At 33.7% G+C, this 17,847-nt stretch overlaps 2 protein-coding genes across 2 annotated transcripts; both read right to left on the bottom strand.

Moving 5' to 3' along the window:
• Positions 1-12,334: 12,334 nt before the first annotated feature.
• On the bottom strand, positions 12,335-16,234 carry LOC106430438 (tryptophan synthase beta chain 2, chloroplastic; the record flags this gene model as incomplete). The annotated part of the gene is made up of 4 exons (XM_048773645.1): positions 12,335-14,137; positions 14,245-14,339; positions 14,904-15,337; positions 15,869-16,234. Coding segments are annotated over 4 exons (1,083 nt in total), but the record flags the coding sequence as incomplete, so codon positions are not given.
• Positions 12,444-13,556, bottom strand: LOC106430437 (cytochrome P450 77A3-like). Its single transcript, XM_048773644.1, has 3 exons — positions 13,506-13,556; positions 13,372-13,462; positions 12,444-13,330 (listed from the first exon to the last, which is right to left on the bottom strand). The coding sequence occupies exons 1-3, from the start codon at positions 13,554-13,556 to the stop codon at positions 12,444-12,446; spliced, it is 1,029 nt and encodes a 342-aa protein (XP_048629601.1).
• Positions 16,235-17,847: the final 1,613 nt, after the last annotated feature.

Below are 17,847 nucleotides of genomic sequence, written 5' to 3'. Positions count from 1 at the left end.
AAGATAATAAAAACTATAATATTTCATATATATATATATATACATATGAATATATAAAAATGTTATATCATCTATTAATTTTCAATGCAAATACAAATTATGATTTAATATAATTTTTAATCCACATGTATTGAAACAGATTAGTGTAGTGGAAGTAAAGAGTAGACGCATTTGTTGGTTTAAGTTTAGTCACTCATAGTAATTATCAAGCATTTTTTTGTTAGGTTTGCAGTGAACATTATTTCTCGCTGTGTATATTAATTGTGGCATTGATCAGTTTATATAATGAGGTCAGTAGTGATTCTTCTTTCATCACTCTTGTCAAATACATGTTTTAATTCTTTGACTACAAAACTAGTTTAAGCCTCGTAACAAGAAAAAGTAGTTCATGAGACAAATTATTGAATTATCAAGGATTCAAAACGTAACGTATGGATGTATGCACGCATGTCTTTTGTAAATCTCCTAAACAAAATTTGATTTTGTTTTGGTATGGTAAATTTCCGAAAGAATATTCATCTATCAAAAAATATTCTTTTTAACGTAATTGCTACATCAGAATCCCAAATCTACAATAGTTCTCTATAAAAAAGAAAACTTTCCAAAAAATAACAATTTTAAAAAAGAATATTTAAAAAATAAAAGTTACTGATGAAAAATTCTGAAAAATATTCATCTATTAACAAAAATTCTTGTTGTCCTAATTGCTACACCATAATCCCAAATCTACAATAGTTCTCTATAAAAATGAAAACTTTCCAAAAATAGAAGTTTAAAAAGTTTATTTTAAAAATACAAGCTATTGATAAAAAATTCTGAAAGGATACTCATCTATCAACAAAAATTCTTGTTTTTTTTTGTCAATCAACAAAAATTCTTGTTATCCTAATTACTATATCACGTTTCCCAAATCTACAATAGTTCTCTATAAAAATAAAAACTTTTCAAAAATAACAATTTAAAAAAATAATATTTTAAAAAATATAACCTATTGATGAAAAAATCTGAAAGAATACACATCTATCAACAAAAATTCTTGTTATCCTAATTTCTACATCAGAATCCCAAATCTACAATATCTCTCTATAAAAATTAAAACTTTCCAAAAATAGCAAGTTTTAAGAAATATTTTAAAAATACAATATATTGATGGAAAATGGTGAAAGAATACTCATCTATCAACAAAATTTCTTGTTATCCTAATTACTACATGAGAATCCAAAATCTACAAAAATTATCTATAAAAATGAAAATTATCCAAAAATAGCAGTTTTTTAAAAAAATCATATAAAAATACAGTGTACAGATGGAAATTTTGAAAGAATACTTATCTATCACCAATTTTTTTTGCTATCCTAATTACTACATCACGCTTCCCAAATCTACAATAGTTTAGTTCTCTATAAAAATGAAAACTTTTCAAAAATAAGAGGTTTAAAATAATTATTTAAAAATTACAATCTATTGATGAAAAAATCCGAAAGAATACATATCTATCAACAAAATTATTGTTATCCTAAATGCTACATCAGAATTCCAAATCTACAATAGTTCTATATAAAAATGAAAACTTTCCAAAAATAGTACGTTTTAAAAAATACAAGCCATTGATGAAAAATTGTTAAAGAATACTCATCTATCAACAAAAATTATTGTTATCCTTATTACTACAGCAGAATCCCAAATCTACGAAAGTTCTCTATAAAAATGAAAACTATCCAAAAATAACAGTTTTTACAAAAATCATTTAAAAAAACAGTATATAGATGAAAAATTCTGAAAAAATAATTATCCATCAACAAATTTTTTTGCTATCCTAATTACTACACTACGCATCCCAAATCTTCAATAGTTCTCTATAAAAATGAAAACCTTAAAAAATAGCATGTTTTAAAAAATTATTTAAAAAATACTAGCTATTGATGAAAAAATCTAAAAGAATACTCATCTATCATAAAAATTCTTGTTATCTTAATTACTACATCAGAATCTCAAGTCTACAATAGTTCTCTATAAAAGATGAAAACTTTCCAAAACTAGCAGGTCTTCAAAAAAATTATTTAAAAAATACAAACTATTGATGAAAAATTCTGAAAGAATATTCATTTATCAACAAATTTTTTTGTTATCCTAATTACTACTTCAGAATCTCAAATCTAGGAGAGATCTCTATAAAAATAAAAACTTTCCAAAAATAGCAATTTTAAAAATACAAAATACTAATGAAAAATGATGAAAGAATACTAATCTATTAACAAAATTTATTGTTATCCTAATTACTACATCATAATCTCAAATCTACAATAGTTGTTATAAAAATGAAAAGTTTCCCAAAATAGCAGATTTTACAAAAAATATTTTTTAAAAAAGTCTATTGATGAAATTTTTTGAAAGAATATACTCATCTATAAACAAAAAATATTTTTATCCTAATTACGACTTCAGAATCCCAAGTCTACAATAGTTCTCTACAAAAATTAAAATTTTCCAAAAATAAAATTTTAAAAATAATTATTTTAAAAATACAAGCTACTAATGAAAAATCTGAAAGAATACTCATCTATCAACAATAATTTTTTTTATCCTAATTAATGCATCAGAATCTAAAATCTAAATAGTTCTCTATAAAAATAAAAAATTTCCAAAATAGAAGGTTTTAAAATAAATTATTTCAAAAATATAAGCTATTGGTAAAAAATTCTAAAAGAATATTCATCTATCAACAAAAATTTTTGTTATCTTAATTACTACATCATAATCTCAGATCTATAATAGTTCTCTATAAAATTGAAAAGTTTCCTAAAATAACAGTTTTTAAAAAATTATATAAAAAATAAAAGTTATTGATGAAAAAATCTGAAAGATTACTCATTTATCAATAAAAATTATTGTTATCATAATTGTTACTTCAGAATCCTAACTCTACAATAGTTCTCCTTAAAAATGAAAACTTAAAAAATAGCAATTATTAAATAGATTATTTTAAAACACAAGTTGTTGATGAAATTTTTTGAAAGAATACTCATCTATCAACAAAAATTCTTGTTATAATAATTTCTACATCAAAACCCTAAATTTACAATAATTCTCTTTAAAAATGAAAACTTTCCAAAAATAGCAGTTTTTTTCAAAAAATATTTTTAAAATACGATCTATTGATGAAATTTTTTGAAAGAATACCTATATATCAACATAAATTCGTGTTATCCTAATTACTACATCACGATTCCCAAATCTACAGTTGTTCTTATAAAAATGAAAACTTTACAAAAATAGCAAGTTTTAGAAAATTATTTTAAAAAATATAAACTACTGATGAAAAAATCTGAAAAATACTATCTATCAAAAAAATTCTTGTTATCCTAATTAATACATCAGAATCCCAAATCTACAATATTTTTTTATAAAAATGAAAACTTTCCAAAAATAACATTTTTTACAATAATTATTTTAAAAATACAAGCTATTGTTGAAAAATTCTGAAAGAATACTCATCTATCAACAAAAATTCTTGTGATCTTAATTGCTACATTAGAATCCAAAATCTACAATAGTTCTCTATAAAAATTAAAACTTTCCAAAATTAACAGTTTTAAAAAAAAATATTTAAAAAATAAAAACTATTGATGAAAAAATCTGAAAGAATATTCATCTATCAACAAAAATTCTTTTTATCCTAATTACTACATCGAAATCCAAATCTACAATAGTTTTTTATAAAAATAAAGACTTTCCAAAAATAATTTTTTTAAAAAGTTTATTTACAAAAATACAACTTATTGATAAAAATTCTAAAATTATACTCATTTATCAATGAAAATTCTTGTTATCCTATTGATAAAAAAATTCTAAATCACAATCTCAAATCTACAGTAGTTCTCTATAAAAATGATAACTTTCTAAAAGTAGCATTTTAAAAAAGTTTATTTAAAAAGTCAACCTATTGATAAAAAATTATAAAAGAATACTCATCTATCAACAATTTTTTTTCTTATACTAGTTTCTACATCACAATCCCAGATCTATAATAGTTTCCAATAAAAGTAATAACTTTCCAAAAATAACATTTTTGAAAAGTTTATTTAAAAAATACAACTTATTGATTAAAATTCTAAAAAAAATACTTATCTATCAACAAAAGTTTTTGGTATCCTAATTTATAAATCACAATTATAGATCTACAATATTTCTCAATAAAAATGAAAACATTCCAAAAATAGAATTTTTGAAAAGTTGATTCAAAAAATATAACCTATTGATCAAAAATTATAAAAGAATACTTATATATCAACAAATTGTTTTGTCATCCTAATTTCTAAATCACAATCCAAAAAATTTACAATAGTTCTCTACAAATTATAACTTTCCAAAATAATTTTTTTTTTAAAAGTTTATTTAAAAATACAACTTATAGATTAAAAATTGTGAAATTCCCTCAGATAACCTTTTTTAGTTTATTTTCACAAAAATAGAATTCAAGAAAGGTAAATATGCATTTATACCTAAGGGTTAATTAATCTATATTTAGGGTTTAGAGTTGAGGGGTGAGGTTTTAGGGATAGGATTTCAAAATTTAAAAAATAAAAAATTAAAATTAAAATTTTCAAAATAAAAAGGATCTATTTTGGTCATTTTATTTTTTGAGTGTTATTTTTGTGACAAAAACTTAAAAAAAAACTATTTGAGAGAATCGCCCTTAAAAATTCTACTAGAATATTCATCTATCAACGAAAATTCTTGTTATCATAATTTCTAAATTACAATCTCAAATCTACAATAGTTCTCTATGAAAATGATAACTTCCAAAAGTATCATTTTAAAAAGTTTATTTTGAAAGTGCAATTTATTGATCAAAATTTCTAAAAGAATACTCTTCTGTCAATAAAATTATTGCTATTCTAATTTCTAAATCACAATCCCAAATCTACAATAGTTCACAATAAAAATGATAACTTTCCGAATAACATTTTTAAAAAGTTTATTTAAAAATAAATTTATTGATTTAAAATTCTGAAAAATGCTCATTTATCAACAAATATTCTTGTTATCCTAATATCTAAATCACAATCTCAAATCTACAATATTTTTCTATAAAAATGATAACTTTTCAAAAATTAAATTTTTTAAAAAGTTTATTTAAAAAATACAACTTATTGATCAAAATTTCTAAAAGAATACTCATATATCAACAAAAATTCTTGTTATCCTAATTTATAAATCACAATCCCAAATCTACATTATTTCTATAAAAATGATGACTTTCCAAAAAATAGCATTTTTAAAAAAGTTTGTTTAAAAAATACAATACATTGATTAAAATTTCTGAAAGAGTATTTATCTATCAACAATCCCAAATCTGACTAGACTACTCTCTCACTTTAATATGGACATCCCTTGAAAAGAAACTCTAACCCCTGACTCCTAAATCTGCGGACGTAATAAAAAGATAAGCCAACATATAGCCTATAACTATATTTAATACACTACATTGGCATTAGTTTTTCACGTAATTAATGAACAATTATATACATAAAATGCATAATGTTATTATATATTTAACATTATACAGCAGAAGAAAAACTACTTTGGAATAAATATTAGAGAAGATATCACTACAAGAAAACATCGGTATTCTGACGGACATTCCGACGGAATATACCGACGGAATTCCGAGGAAACATCAATCCGTCGGAATATTCCGAGGAAATTCCGAGGAAAAATGTGTTCCTCGGAAAAAACCGATGAATTCCGAGGAAATATTATAGGGATTTTACAAAATTCCGAGGAAATTCCGACGAACTAGTGATCGATCGATGCGTTTTTGGACATATACCCATCGATCGATCACATTGTTACGCTTTGGTCCATATTAGTGACCGATCGATGCATTTTTGGACATAAATCCATCGATCGATCCGTTTATAAAAAAACATTCGAGATTTTGAAACCCCAAACACTAGTTCCTCGGAATTTCCTCGGAATATTCCGAGGAAATTCCGAGGAACACTTGATATCCTCGATCGATCGATGGGATAATCTAATCGATCGATCACATTGTTACGCTTTGGTCCATCTTAGTGATCGATCGATGCGTTTTTGGACATATATCCATCAATCGAACCGTTTTAAAAAAAAAATTGACGTTTTGAAACCCCAAACACTAGTTCCTCGGAATTTCCTCGGAATATTTCGACGGAATTCCGAGGAAGAAAAGGGTTTCTTCGGAATTCCCTCGGAATATTCCGAGGAAATTCCGAGGAAATAGGGTTTTTAAACCGAAAACAACGTTTTACGGTTTGAATAACACCTATATAACCCTTATTAAGTGTCTTACGTTCATTATGAAGTCAAAACTAAGTTCAAAATTAACAGAAAAATAACACCTATAAGAAAAAAAATAAAAAAAAAACTAAGTTCAAAACTAAGTTCAAAATTAACCGAAAAAAAAACATAGCTCCTACTCCTCGTCTCCTGCTCCAGACGTTCCTGCATCTTTGGGTCTCTTGGACCTCTTTCTTACCCTGTGTGTACCACTCGAATCCGAACCAGAGCTGGATGGAGAGTTGTCCCGATGAACTACATCATCCTTTTGGCAACGACACGGCCTGATACGTGAAATGGCAGCCCAGATCTTGTGTAGCATGTCGTTGTTTGTCTTTATGCTCTGATCTCTCCAATGTTGTTGCTGGCGCGAAGTGGCGTTCGGTGGAATCTCTTGCAGCTTGTACTGGCTGGAGTCTGATGGGAGTAGCTGATGGGGTTGTGAATCATATGGAATGGCTTGTGCAGCCTCATCTTCTCCTTCTTCATCATCCACGGCCTTGCCTTTGGTCTGATATTTTGGCGTGAAGAAGGATGGCTTGTCTACTAGTGCGGTAGCAGGGGGTAGGAACTCAACTGCAGCCTCTGAAAGTAGAGCAGTCAGGCCGATCTGAGGCAGGTGGCAGTAGAGTGTTTTCTTCGCTCGGTCCTGGAATACGTAGACGTAAGGACCATCCCGATCGATCCTCGAGTGGGGACCAGCTATGAACTCCTTACTTACTAGAGAAATGACATCCAGGTAGTTCCAAGCAATGTTGTTCGATCTGTCCAGTGCTACCTGATGGTTCTCGCAGTCTACACCCACATGTGTAAGGATCCGAGTAATCACTGTACCAAATCCACATGCACTGCTCTTGGATTTGGTTACTTTCCCCTTGTATCCTGCTAAGTTTACGGCCAGCACCGCTCCCATGTTGAAGGCAGTAGCAGGTGGGAATGTAGAGTTTCCAAATGCCGGTAGCAAATGCCTCACACCTTGGTATAGGAGGCACAACTCCCATTGCGTGACTGATGCGGCTGTGGTTGTCCCGTATAGCAATGAGCCAATGAGGCGTGGGGCATATCTCAGTACTGGGCTCCGGATAAGTGACTCCTTTGCCTGAGAAGATCTATAAACCCCTGTGCCAATCGTTTCCCAGAAGTTCAACAGCTCTGAAGTCCAATAAAGACCAGATGTCCTCTCCCCTGCACTCAATCCAAATAGTCCGCAGAGGTCTGTGAAAGATACCTCAAAGTATACTTTCTGCACTACGAATGCCAGAAAACCTTCCTGATGGCTATCATCGGGATGGCTGACGTATGCGGATGCTATGAACTGGCGTACCAACTCCGGATAAGTGGGTTCGTTGAGGTTGCATAGTTGGCCTAGACCCATGTTCTGGAACAGCCTTCAATGTCTGATTTGATTCCCAATATTGTCATCGTCTCAGGACATGCTAGTTGTGTAGCCGGAACGGCTACCTTCTTCATGTTGTTGTAGTGGGTGGTATCAGACTTATCCCACTTCTTTGGCCTTTGCTTCTCTCGCTGAGACGAACCCTCTTCTTGTGTGTTCTTCTTTGCTGATGTTTTGTGCGCTTCATTCTCTACAAAATAGAATCTTTGAAACAAGTGAGTATGTAGTATATGTTTTGATAAAAAACAAGCGAGTTGTGATAAAAAAAACCAAATTGAAAAAAATTCTCAATCCCTAAATCATCTCAAATCATGTTCCAAACTCGTTGATCACAGACAATTGTGTTCTATTCCATGTTTAAACATCTGTTTCATGCATATTTGATCAAAGAATCAACACGGAAATAAGAAATTCACAAAACCCAAAAAATTGCTCAAGAACACGATTTGAGAATGTGGAGATTCGCGGAGTATACCTGTCTTAGGGTGAAAACGAGTGTAGGAATCAGGTAGAGCTCAAAAAATCAAGGGGAATAGAGCCCAAAATTGTTCGAATCGGATGATTATAGAGAGAGAAAAGAGGGGGGGGGAGGGTCGAATTATAGGGGAAATCGGAGGGGATGAGAGTTCTGAGGTTTTGATCCAAAAAGTTTGGGTTTTGCCTTATAATTCTGATTCCCGCACACACATTGATCGATGCGTTTTTGTACAAATACGGATCGATCGATGCGTTTAAAAAAAGGCTCCCGAGATTTTGTTCGATCGATCGATGGGATAATCTAATCGATCGATCACATTATTACGCTTTGGTCCATCTTAGTGATCGATCGATGCGTTTTTGGATATATATACATCGATCGATCCGTTTATAAAAAAACGTACGAGATTTTCCGAGGACATTCCGAGGAACGCTTGAGATTCTCGATCGATCGATGGGATAATCTAATCGATCGATCACATTGTTACGCTTTGGTCCATCTTAGTGATCGATCGATGCGTTTTTGGATATATATACATCGATCGATCCGTTTATAAAAAAAAGTTGACGTATTGAAACCCCAAACACTAATTCCTCGGAATTTCCTCGGAATATTCCGACGGAATTCCGAGGAAGAAAAGGGTTTCCTCGGAATTCCCTCGGAATAATCCGAGGAAATTCCGAGGAAATAAGGTTTTTAAACCGAAAACGACGTTTTGCGGTTTGAATAACACCTATATAACCCTTATTAAGTGTCTTACGTTCATTATGAAGTCAAAAATTTGTTCCTTACCGTATAATTAAAACTTTTCCGATTGTATGAACGAAATCCCACAACATAAGAGAAACACTTATACCTTTTAATGAACGGTAAAGGGAATACTTTCAATTAGTTTTGAAATTTGTTATTTCATGGTTTATGCTCATCTATACAAAGAATCCTCAATGGTATGCATTACAATTGTATAAGAAATGAAATACGGCAAAAAAAATTGATGTTTTGAAACCCCAAACACTAGTTCCTCGGTATTTCCTCGGAATATTCCGAGGAAATTCCGACGGATATTTTACTATCCGTCAGAATTTCCTTGGAATATTTTCATTTTACCGGGCAAATATTTCGCGAAAATTGAAATTAGAATTCCGACGGATAATGTCCGTCGGACCCTAGGTTTTATAACCACGAGCCCCTTCTTCTTCCCCATTTCTTTCTTCTTCCTCTGCGCGACTCCTCTCTTCTCTCCGGCGATTTCCCCCTGAAATCCGACGATATCTCCGGCGATCTCCCCCTTCTCTTACACAAATCATGTAAGGACCCTATCACACTCTCTTAGGTTCTATTTGTTAGGTTTTTGTGTAGTTTTGATAGATTTTTGTTAGGCTGATTGGTTAGGATTGTGATTTGGTTGTATAATAGGTTTAAAATTGTGATTTGGTTGAATAATTTGTTTTGTTGAATTGATTTAGAATTTTTTATATTTTTTTTATTTTTTTTGTATTTATAAAATCGATTTTTGTATATAAAATCGATTTTTGTATTTTTCAAAACGATTTTTCTATATAAATTTGATTTTTTGGATTTTACAAAATCTTTTTTGTATATAAATTCGATTTTTTGGATTTTACAAAACATTTTTTAATATCTATAAAATTTTTTTGTGATTAAAAACTATTATTTGGGATTTAAAAATATTTTTAATATATATATATATATATATTATTAAAACTATTTTTTTGTAATTATTAAACGATTTTTTATTTATTAAAACTATTTTTTGTTTATTAGAACTTTTTTTATATATTTATTAAATATTTTTAATATCTATAAATCTTTTTTGTGATTAAATTATTTGGGATTTTTTTTTAAAAAAAATTAATTTATATATTTCTGTATTTATTAAATATTTTTTTTTAATTTACAGGTCTCATGATGATTAGACCCGGCCTCGACAGCGTCGTGGTCGTGGTGGTACGGGGAGCCGGTCTCGGGATTCCAGCCATTTTCAAGATTCCCCTTTGCCCCACAGCTCCAACCATACATCTCCCTCTGCTGCACCCGCTCCTGCTCCTCTCGCTTCCGCTGCTGCATCCGCTCCTGCTCCTCCGGGTCCTCCGGGAGTGATGAGTGTTGCGGAGTTGGTTCAACAGCCCGGTCGTGACCATCTTCCGTATCTCACTCCGTATCCACATGGACGGGGTCAAACGTGGTAATTAAACATTTTTTTTCTTTAAATTTGGATTCATTATTAACCGTTTGTTCTTTTTATTAGGTTCAACCGATCCGGGAACGGGATCAGCGCATGGATCAACCGTATGATGTACTCGGCCCTCGACAGGGGACATCCGACTTTCACTCACTTCCCTACCGACAAGCAGGTTCTGTGGTTTCGTCAGTTTGCGGTAAGTATTCTAATTTTTTACTTGTATTTTTAATCTTTAATATAAATTTTCTACTAATTATGTTTTTTTTTCAGCAAGAGTTCAACTGGAATTCCGATGAGACGCTCTTTATCTATCACCACTTCGTCCATAAAGTTATGGACAACTATGGGAAGCAGATCCACGAGTGGAAGAAGAAGTGGGAAATCAATAAGGTTCGATTTAATTTATTAAACAATTTTTTAATTTATTAAACTATTTTCTTTTTTTTCTATTAAAAGGTCCCAAAGTCGATGAACGACACGGTCTGGAAGGAGTTGTGTGCGCATTGGGATAAGGAAGAGACGAAAGAAACTTCTTCCACCAACTCCACCAACCGCAGGAGCGACCGTAAAGGGAAGGGCATCTACAAGCATAACTTGGGTGCTCAATCTATTGCCACTCTGGGAGATCGCATGGTAAGTTCAACCGCTTTTTCTTCAATTATTTGAGTTTCAGAATTTTAATTTATTGTGCATTTCTTCTAATTTCTAATGTTTCTTTAATTTATGTTTTTTTTCAAGGCGAAAGAAAATGATGGCGAGCCGGTTGATGATCTCGCCCTAATGAGGAGGGCGTATACCAACAAGAAGACCGGCCAGATTGATGACGGTCTTGTGAGGGACGTGGTCGACCTGGTCCAAACTCAGGTGGTAGACGAAGTGTCTCAGCTTCAAACCGAGGATGACGCTTCGACGGCTTCGACCAACTTGTCCCGGTTTCGAATCAACGAAATCGTTGAATCCGTAAGTTCTTTTTTTTAAAAGTTCAATTCATTTATTTCTTGGTTTAAATTTGTAAATTTGGCTATTTTCTATTCAGTCGGTTCCAAAGAAAAAGGGACGTTTGGTCGGTTTGGGTCGTCGCACCCGGTCGGTTCCTCCTTCTTCTGCACCACCGCCCTTTGTTGATCCAGAAGTACTTACGGCTCAGTTGAAGGACAAGGATGATCGCATATCTTTGTTGGAGACCCAGATGCCGGCTCAACAGGCGGGCTATGAGGCACAGAGGAGGCTGAACCAGCAAATGATGGAGATGATGCAGAGGATGTACCCGAACGAGGTGTTCCCGGACGTGCCAGACCCGTAGTTTTTTTTTTCCAAAAACTCGGAATGTTTTATTTTTATTTGTGAAACTTTGAATATTAATTAATATGATTTCAATTTTAATTTTAATTTATATTTTCGAATTAAATTTCAAAAATTTTATTTTTTTAAAAAATTAATATTTTTTACATTCGAGGAAATTAATTATATTTTTTACTCGATCGATCGATGCGTTTTTGGACATATATCCATCGATCGATCTGTTTATAAAAAAACGTTCAGAATATACCAAGGGACATGTTCCTCGGAATATACCGAGGGACATATTCCTCGGAATATCCCTCGGTATATTCCGAACGTTTTTTATAAACGGATCGATCGATGGATATATGTCCAAAAACGCATCGATCGATGAACTTCCGAGGAAATATCCCGACGAAGTTCTCCCTCGGTATATTTCGAGGAGATTTCCGACAAACTAGTGATCCTCGGAATTTCCTCGGAAATTTGTTTCCTCAGAATTCCGTCGGAAAATTCCGAGGGATTTCCGAGGAAAGAAGAAATTCCGAGGAATTATTTCCGATGACTTGTTTCGTCGGTATGTCGTCGGAATAACGTTATTCCGACGAAATTCCGACGATTTTTTCCCTCAGTATCCTTGATGTTTTTCGACTATATAGTAACGAAGCATTCTATTAATAGATAATATCAATGCGACCAAACATGCATACAAAAGCATAACATATCACAAACCCGACGTGACCGCTCCAGTTCGAATATATCCATCAATCCCTTGATATGATCTGAGCTTTGAGCGAATTCTTCATCACAACGGTAAACGCGTAAGTTTCAGTCGGGTCGGGTGGAGAATCCGGAGCAGAGATCCATTTAAACGAATGGATCATCCTAGCAAGCATCAAGTTGATGTGTAGAATCCCTAAAGACCAAGCCGGGCAGATCCGACGACCCGCACCAAAAGGCAACATTGTCACGCCACGTGTTCCAGTCCAGTCAGCATTAACACCGTCTCCACCTGGTAAAAACCTCTCGGGTCGAAACTCACTCGGATCCGACCAAATCTCCGGGTTCTCAGTAACCCAAGCAGTGTAAAATTCCACATATGCCCCTGACGGAATATCATACCCGCCAAGCTCCGTATCTTTAACGGCGGCGTGAGAGAGAAGAAAATGTCTCGGAGGATGTCTCCGGAGAGTCTCTTTCACTATTGCTTCCAAGTAAGGCATTTTCGTCACGTCATCCTCTTCAACGACGCCGTTTTTGCCCACAGCTCCGACAACTTCCTCGTACAGCTTCTCTTGTATGTTTTGGTCGGTCACTAGATGAAGTAACGCCCACTCAAGCGTAGTAGCGCTAGTGTCCGTACCAGCCGAGACAATCTCCGAACATAAAGTCACAATCTCTTCATCTTTAAGCTCACCGCCTCTCTCAACAGGCTTCAAAGCGAACAGAGAATCCACGTAAGCTGCACCGATAGGACTCACCATCTCTTCGTTAGGACTCTCATTCGCGTCAACAAATGCACGACGGTTTCTTATCAACGGCACGAGACACTCGAGCTGCGTCTTCCGTTCAAGATTTTTAAGGAGATAGAAATCGTGTATAGAGCAGGAGATTGTGGATTTGCCACCCAAACTATAGTTCGTGGAGAGAACTGTTTGTACCACATGCCTCTATAGTGGTAATAAGAAGTACCTGGTCTGAAAAGGCCGAGTTCAGAAAACATCACCGTCAAATACAATGGTCTGGTCTCCTGAAAGAGATTCACTGATGGAGATTGTGTCAACTGCAGAGGAAACATGTGAAACTTGGAGAGACAAAAATATTACAAAAAATCCGTAGGAAGATATGAAGAACACATTCTCTTTGAAGGTCGCCATGTTCGTGTGGAACACAGAAAGAATTGTGGTGATTACACAATGAAAGAAGTGATGATTCACGAGTCAACTCAGTCGAACATGTTGAAAAGTATGAACAATAATTAAAGCCGAAGACTTTCTGTAGATAGAGATTGAAGGAAGCCAAATTACTCCATCTCAATACTTGTATTTTATTTTATAATTTTATAACGTCTCTTTCTTCTCTTATATTATCAGAGAATCAAAGGTTAATCGAACGAAAGTCTTTATCCAATAGAGAGATTTATTTTATTTTATTAGTAACAACAAATTTTAATACTTAAAGATACTAATTGACGATAATTGATAGATATCAAAAAGCCTCTAAAAATTACACTAGGTAACTGGTAGGTTGAAATGTGGCATCTCGGTGAATCAACAAAGAGAAGAAGGCATGCCTCGTTGAATGAGAGTGTCTAGATCTTTGTCACCACGGCCACTGCAATTCACGACCACTTTGGCACCATCGCGCAGAGTAGGAACAAGTTTGTCGAGGAACGCCAGCGCGTGAGATGCTTCTAAAGCTGGGATTATTCCCTCCAATCTGCTCAATAACATGCACGCTATAATAGAAGATTATGTAAGTAATTAATGAAATTCTTGTAAGAATTACAAAGAGAAAAAAAAAATTACAAAGAAAGCATATTAAGTAACATAAATAGAGAGGGACCTTGAACGGCTTCTTGGCCTGTTGCTGTGTAGAACTCGGCTCTTCCGCTTTCTTTCAGAAAGCTAATCTCTGGTCCAACTCCGGGATACTCTAATCTGCGACGAATCAAGCATAATTAATGAGGCTTAGTATGTAACATCTTCTCTTTGGTTTAGTATGTAACATCTTCTCTTTGGTTCACATAATTAATTTGGTTATCCAACCGTATATAAACTTAGTTTGGCGATTTTGATGCGGCCAGGCAAAAAAAGGGTTCAATCAGACCGGTTCATAACCGCTTACGAGAGGTGACTTGCATGTGATAAACGTGTAAACCTTTTTAACGATAAAAAGACGTACAAGTTAACGTTAAATATGCAAAAGTACAAATACCAGTAGAAGATTTCTTATTCGCTACTCATGTCATGCTTTGACTATATATTAATTTATCTATAGAGTTAAAAGAAAATCAAGAACTATAATATACCAGACTTATTTATTTAGTTTCATCTTTCTTAAAAGACTAATTTATATACCTAGACATATTTATTTAATTTAGTTCATATTTCTTAAGAGATTTTTAAAGACTTTCATCATCACTAAATAGTGGCTTTTAACTCCAGGATTATAGTTTGAGCAGCTGTTTAAGACAACATATAGGACATAATTTAACCACTTACCCTACTCCTATGGAATGTGGTTTAAGTATCTGTCCTTGATCATCTTGCAATAAGTAGCTCATGGAGCCATGATACACACCAACATCTCCAACGGCCAAAGTAGCTGAATGTTTCCCTGAATCCAGACCCAGTCCCGCGGCCTCTACCCCGACTAGTCGCACATCCTCATCCCCAAGAAACTCATGGAACAATCCCAATGCGTTTGAGCCACTCCCCACACAAGCCACCAACACATCAGGTTTACCACCCCATAGTTGTTTTGCTTGTCTTCTTGTCTCTTTCCCAATCACGGATTGAAACTCACGTACCATTAACGGACTCGGGTGCGGTCCTACCACCGTCCCGGATAAGTAGTATGTGGTTTCCAGGTTTCCAACCCAATTTCGAATAGCCTCTGAACTTGCATCTTTAAATGTTCCTTCAACTGATTTCACCTATTAAAATCAGGATAAACGAATTTTATGTTCTGTTTGACCCCCAAAAATTAGTTCCGTGTTCCGCATATGTGAATATTTTGTTGTTTTGAGAGATTTATTTGATGTGAATATTTTGTTGTTTTGAGAGATTTATTTGAAATAAAACTCATGGTTTTAGTAATCAAAGAAAAATAGTGTTAGTTTATATTTTTCCGCAATTTTTGCATACACAATTTTATTGTTAATTATAGATATTAATTTCTTGCTCGATTATGTATAAGTTCATATTTAGAAAGGGAATGGACCCTCATTAGATTTAATACATGTGAATCTATAATGTGATATATATGTTATCAATATTTTTTTAATGTATATATATGTTAAACAAACTATAATGTTTTTTTACCAAAAAAAAAACAATAATGAAATTTTTTTTGTTGAAATGACTCTATAATGCTTTTTCTGGATAAATAAAACGAGTTCCTGTTGCAAGACCAGCTCCGGTTTCGGCTAGGTTGAGTTTAATTATAGAGTAATTACTAGTTATACCTGAGCACCAAGCAGTTTCATGGAAAGTACATTAGAGGATTGTTTCTCTATATCAGCAGTTCCCATGAAAACAGTACACTCCATGGAGAACTTCGCACAAGCAGCCGCCGTGGCGACCCCCTGTTGACCGGCTCCTGTTGCTGCCACAACACGCTTGCAACCAAGCCGCCGGGCTATCATCGCTTGACCGAGAGCATTGTTGATTTTATGGGACCCACAGTGGCTAAGATCTTCCCTTTTCAGGTATATTTCGGGTCCACCTCCGGTGGTTTGAGATATGTTCTTGTAGTGTTCGGTTAAACGTCCGGCGAAGTAGACCGGCGTTTCTCTTCCTACGTAGTCTCTTAACGCTGTGGTAAGCTCCTCCTAATTACAATTAAAAGCACAAATAAGAAAACATTGCACTGATTAATTATCATGCTTAATTTAATACATGTGAAATTTACATGCTAAATGATGACGTCATTAATTTATTTTCTTACATGTGACACTATGTTGCCTTTTTATTAATGAGATTATTGAAGGAGTTTCTCAAATTTTGAGAAATTAAAAGTATTATTTTATAAATATTTTATTTTGTAATTTTTTGAATTTTTTTGTGAGAGACACCATTGGTGCCTTATGTGAAAAGGAGGTAATGTGTCGGGATGTACGTTATTTTTATTGTTTGACAAGGACAATACTAAGTAGTCTCAACTGTAATGTTTCCAGTCCTCTTGTCTTTTTGGATTATGCCAGCTGATTTCGAATCTATAAACCATATATTTGTTCTATGATTATGTTTTCCGGTGTTGACAAAAAATGTCTACAAAAAAGATCTGTCTTTAGGTTATGTAAATTAATCTATTATCTTCATAACCTAAAGGTCAAATAATCAACGTTTGTTCTCATTCCTTTGATCCATTCACTACAAGAAAACAGCAAGGATTCTGAGGAAACAGCAGGATTCTGAGTGAAAAATCGTCGGAATTTCGTCGGATTTCGTTATTCCGACGACATACCGACGAAACAATCGTTCGGAAATAATTCCTCGAATTTTTTCTTTCCTCGAAATTCCTCGGAATTTTCCGACGGAATTCTGAGGAATAAACTTCCGAGAAAATACCGAGGATCACTAGTTTGTCGGAAAGGTCCTCGGAATATACCGAGGGAGAACTTCGTCGGAGATACTTCCTCGACGTTCATCGATCGATGCGTTTTTTAGGCATATAATCGATCGATCGATAGAATACCGAGGGACATATTCCTCGGAATATTCCGAGGAATGTGTCCCTCGGTATATACCGAGGAACCGTTCCCTCGGTATATTCCAGGAAAGGTTTCCCTCGGTATATTCCGAACGTTTTTTTATAAACAGATCGATCGATGGATTTATGTCCAAAACGCATCGATCGATCGAGTAAAAAATATATTAATTTCCTCAGAATGTAAAAATATTAATTTTTTTTAAAAAAAAAAATTCTGAAATTTAAATTCGAAAATATGAAATTAAAATTAAAAATGAATCATATTAATTAATATTCAAAGTTTCACAAATAAAATAAAACATTCCGAGTTTTTGGAAAAAAAAAAACTACGGGGCTGGCACGTCCGGGAAGACCTCGTTCGGGTACATCCTCTGCATCATCTCCATCATTTGCTGGTTCAGCCTCCTCTGTGCCTCATAGCCCGCCTGTTGACCGCCATCTGGGTCTCCAACAAAGATATACGATCATCTTTGTCCTCAACTGAGCCGTAAGCACTTCTGGATCAACAAAGGGCGGTGGTGGCAGAAGAAGGAGGAACCGACCGGGCGACGACCCAAACCGACCAAACGTCCCGTCTTCTTTGGAACCGACTGAATAGAAATAGCCAAATTTACAATTTAAACCAAGAAATAAATGAATTGAACTTTTAAAAAAAAAACTTACGGATTCAACATTTCCGTTGAATTCGAACCGGGACATTTGGTCGAAGGCCGTCGAAGCGTCATCCTCGGT

The sequence above is a fragment of the Brassica napus genome, unplaced genomic scaffold (assembly GCF_020379485.1).
Source record: "Brassica napus cultivar Da-Ae unplaced genomic scaffold, Da-Ae ScsIHWf_2592;HRSCAF=3340, whole genome shotgun sequence".
In the NCBI taxonomy this organism is placed as follows: Eukaryota; Viridiplantae; Streptophyta; class Magnoliopsida; order Brassicales; family Brassicaceae; genus Brassica; species Brassica napus.
This window is presented reverse-complemented; position numbering and strand designations above follow the sequence as displayed.

Excerpts from the sequence above, each read along its gene's own strand:
- LOC106430437 (XM_048773644.1), bottom strand. The coding sequence starts at position 13,556 with ATGGCGACCTTCAAAGAGAATGTGTTCTTCATATCTTCCTACGGATTT. Across the intron at positions 13,463-13,505 it reads TATCTTCCTACGGATTTTTT|TTGACACAATCTCCATCAGT; the intron begins GTAATATTTTTG and ends TTTCCTCTGCAG. Across the intron at positions 13,331-13,371 it reads ACTCGGCCTTTTCAGACCAG|TTCTCTCCACGAACTATAGT; the intron begins GTACTTCTTATT and ends TGGTACAAACAG.